Source organism: Austrofundulus limnaeus, unplaced genomic scaffold, assembly GCF_001266775.1.
Source record: "Austrofundulus limnaeus strain Quisiro unplaced genomic scaffold, Austrofundulus_limnaeus-1.0 Scaffold891, whole genome shotgun sequence".
NCBI classification, from domain to species: Eukaryota; Metazoa; Chordata; class Actinopteri; order Cyprinodontiformes; family Rivulidae; genus Austrofundulus; species Austrofundulus limnaeus.
The window spans coordinates 27,785-30,877 of record NW_013953293.1 but is presented as its reverse complement, the minus strand read 5'-3'; the positions used below and the strand labels follow the sequence as shown (position 1 = coordinate 30,877).

Sequence of the window (3,093 nt, the reverse complement as noted above, 5' to 3'; positions counted from 1 at the left end):
AAATGAGTGTAACCTGCAGAGTCCTGACCTGTAGGTGAGTGTAAACTGCAGAATCCTGACCTGTAAATGAGTGTAACCTGCAGAGTCCTGACCTGTAGGTGAGTGTAAACTGCAGAATCCTGACCTGTAAATGAGTGTAACCTGCAGAGTCCTGACCTGTAGGTGAGTGTAAACTGCAGAATCCTGACCTGTAAATGAGTGTAACCTGCAGAGTCCTGACCTGTAGGTGAGTGTAAACTGCAGAATCCTGACCTGTAAATGAGTGTAACCTGCAGAGTCCTGACCTGTAGGTGAGTGTAAACTGCAGAATCCTGACCTGTAAATGAGTGTAACCTGCAGAGTCCTGACCTGTAGGTGAGTGTAAACTGCAGAATCCTGACCTGTAAATGAGTGTAACCTGCAGAGTCCTGACCTGTAAATGAGTGTAAACTTCAGAATCCTGACCTGTAGATGAGTCTAAACTGCAGAGTCCTGACCTGTAGGTGAGTGTAAACTGCAGAATCCTGACCTGTAGATGAGTGTAAACTGCAGAGTCCTGTCCCGACGATGTAGATCATCTGTGCTGGCTCATTCTTTTGAACAGTGGCTGTTTTGTTTCTTCAATGTATGACTGATCACAGTCCTCCTGACACTTAACAGCATACACTATATTACTCTGTTTTTGCCAGGGAACTGGATCTTCAGGGTGAACTAATCTTTGTCGTAACGTGTTTTGGGGTTTGAAAGCCACTGTGATGTCATGTTTAGAGAATAAACGTCTCAGTTTCTCTGAAACTCCCTCCACATATGGAATGATGACTGGTTTGTGTTTCACTAGAGAAGAACTCATCCAGAGGACCTACTTATTTTTTTCTTTTTGACTCTAGGTATAACATTTGCATTGGAAATGATCATTTTTATGGTAGCAGTGATGTAGTTATTGCAGCCAAGATACAAAAGGCTGAAGGTTTTTCACAAAGTCTTCATTTGGTGAAGAAGCAGTTTGAATGCAGATAAAAACAAAGGCAGTTTTTTTGTGTTGTTTTTCCACAGGAGTTTAGTTTACCAGTCAGGACTGATGCTGCTTGAAATGTAAACACCTGTGTACTTGTCTTGTATTGTTTCTGTGAGTGCATGCTACAATACTGTGATTTTCAGTTCTGGTACTTCAGTGTTTATTACTGCAGCTGGTTACGAACGAACGAACAAACAAACCACGGTTAGCTGCAGTGGTCATCTAGCTTGTAGTTGACTCCAGCTGTATATTCACATGAACACACATACCTGTAAATCCAATAAAAATATCCATCATCCATTATTTAACTTTTGTATTTATTTTGAAATTGGACAATAAATCTGTCCAGTAAATGTAGTTAAGTTAAAAAAATCTTAGCGTTTAATATTCCACAGTGCTGATTTTGTTTTCTTCACTCACTCCTAATTGGGGCTGTTGACGCATGAAGTGTGCGTGCTGGAGGATTTTGTTTTGGAAACTTTAAGGTTGTGTTGTGTTGCATCAGTCAGTTAAATGATATTTGTATGGAAATGTGAGAAGCTGTGGCTGCAGAGCGTCTGTAACATGTAAAGTGGCAGAAACGTTGTGCTGTGACAGAACATGTGTCCTCAACACCTACAGCAGGGTGACATGTCGCGCCGCGCTCACACGGTTGTGTAATTTGACGTGGTTTCTCGAGCTGTGGGACACTCGTTCAGACCTTTGAAGTACTCCGAAGGTTCCGCTCAAAGCAGCTTAGAGTGCACCTTGTTGAAAGGGAGCCAGGCCGAGGAGGCGTGCTGAGATTAGTGTGGCAGGAGCTGGAACGTGCCCGGCGCCGCGCTCTTTGAGGAGGCTGATCGACATGCGGCGCTCTGCCCTGTTTCCTGACCTTGAACGCTGAGTAACGAGGTGATGAGCGATGCTAATTCCTGTTAATCAACCTGCAGCGCTGGCAGGGCTCTGCATATTTAAATGTAACCAAATGAGATGCAGATGAATTTCTGTTTGAATGCTAAAGAGGTCATTAGCAGAAGATAATAACTGCATGTTGTTCCTCGAAATGAAGGCGCTGCGGTTCTACCTACTACTCCTTAAGTTGGCTTGTGGAGTGTTTTTTTGCCTGGAGGTAAAGAGGGCTGTTGAGTTCCCTACCGGTTCCTGACTGCAGTTCTGCAGTGGCTGATGAAACAAACTGCAATGATGTACCAGAGGAGCGTAAGAATGCAGTCAAGTCTGAAAACACAATAAGAGCAGCACAGCTTTAAAAAACTGAAGGAAAAAAAATGCTGTGCTTGTCTTTTCCCATCCATCATCACGAACCATAAACTGGTCATGATCAAAGTTTGACTCTTCTGTTTTCCCTCTAATGCCAGTCTATCTGTGGTTGTTATTGTAGCTGATTTGATGAAGGTGTGCTTTGAATTCTCCAGCCAAGTTGTTGTCAAAACGGATCAGTTTTTGACTCAAACTGTGTATTTTTCCTCCCTGCAGACAAACATGAGACCAAGCTGAAGGGTGTAATCTACTTTCAGGCCATAGAAGAGGTCTATTATGATCACCTCCGCAGTGCCACAAAGGTATGCTGCAGAAAAGTCTTCTTGTTGTTTTGTTTGTCTCTTTGTCTCCCTGTTTGTGTTTTGGTTGTTCACTGTTGCAGAGGGCATTATGTGAGCTGTTCACTTGTCTGCCCTCACTCATCTCACTGCATCTACATTGTTTTTGCTTCATTGAGTCAGAAAGCTTTAAATGTGCTGTGAGACCCAAAACCTACAATCCTCAGGAAGCAGAATGGGACACACGTCATTTTACAACTTGAAACAGGCCTCTGCAATAAGACAAAACATTACTATCATAGTATTTTGGAACTTCATCATTTGGTGGTAAACCAGACATGAAACCAACTAACTAACTATTAATGTCCATCCTGTAATCCCCAACCAACAAGTCCATCCTGTAATCCCCAACCAACAAGTCCATCCTCTGACCCTCCATTCAACAAGTCCATCCTGTAAACCCCAACCAACAAGTCCATCCTGTAATCCCCAACCAACAAGTCCATCCTCTAATCCCCAACCAACAAGTCCATCCTGTAATCCCCAACCAACAAGTCCATCCTG

General features: G+C 43.2%; 1 protein-coding gene across 1 annotated transcript in view; it reads left to right on the top strand.

The window, feature by feature from the left end:
- The window catches only part of phldb1b (pleckstrin homology-like domain, family B, member 1b), a gene marked incomplete at both ends in the record, with an annotated part of 28,869 nt that extends 26,316 nt beyond the window's left edge, over window positions 1-2,553 (top strand). The window contains 1 exon segment of the mRNA XM_014029376.1: window positions 2,468-2,553. Coding sequence (XP_013884830.1) covers window positions 2,468-2,553 — 86 coding nt within the window.
- Window positions 2,554-3,093: the final 540 nt, after the last annotated feature.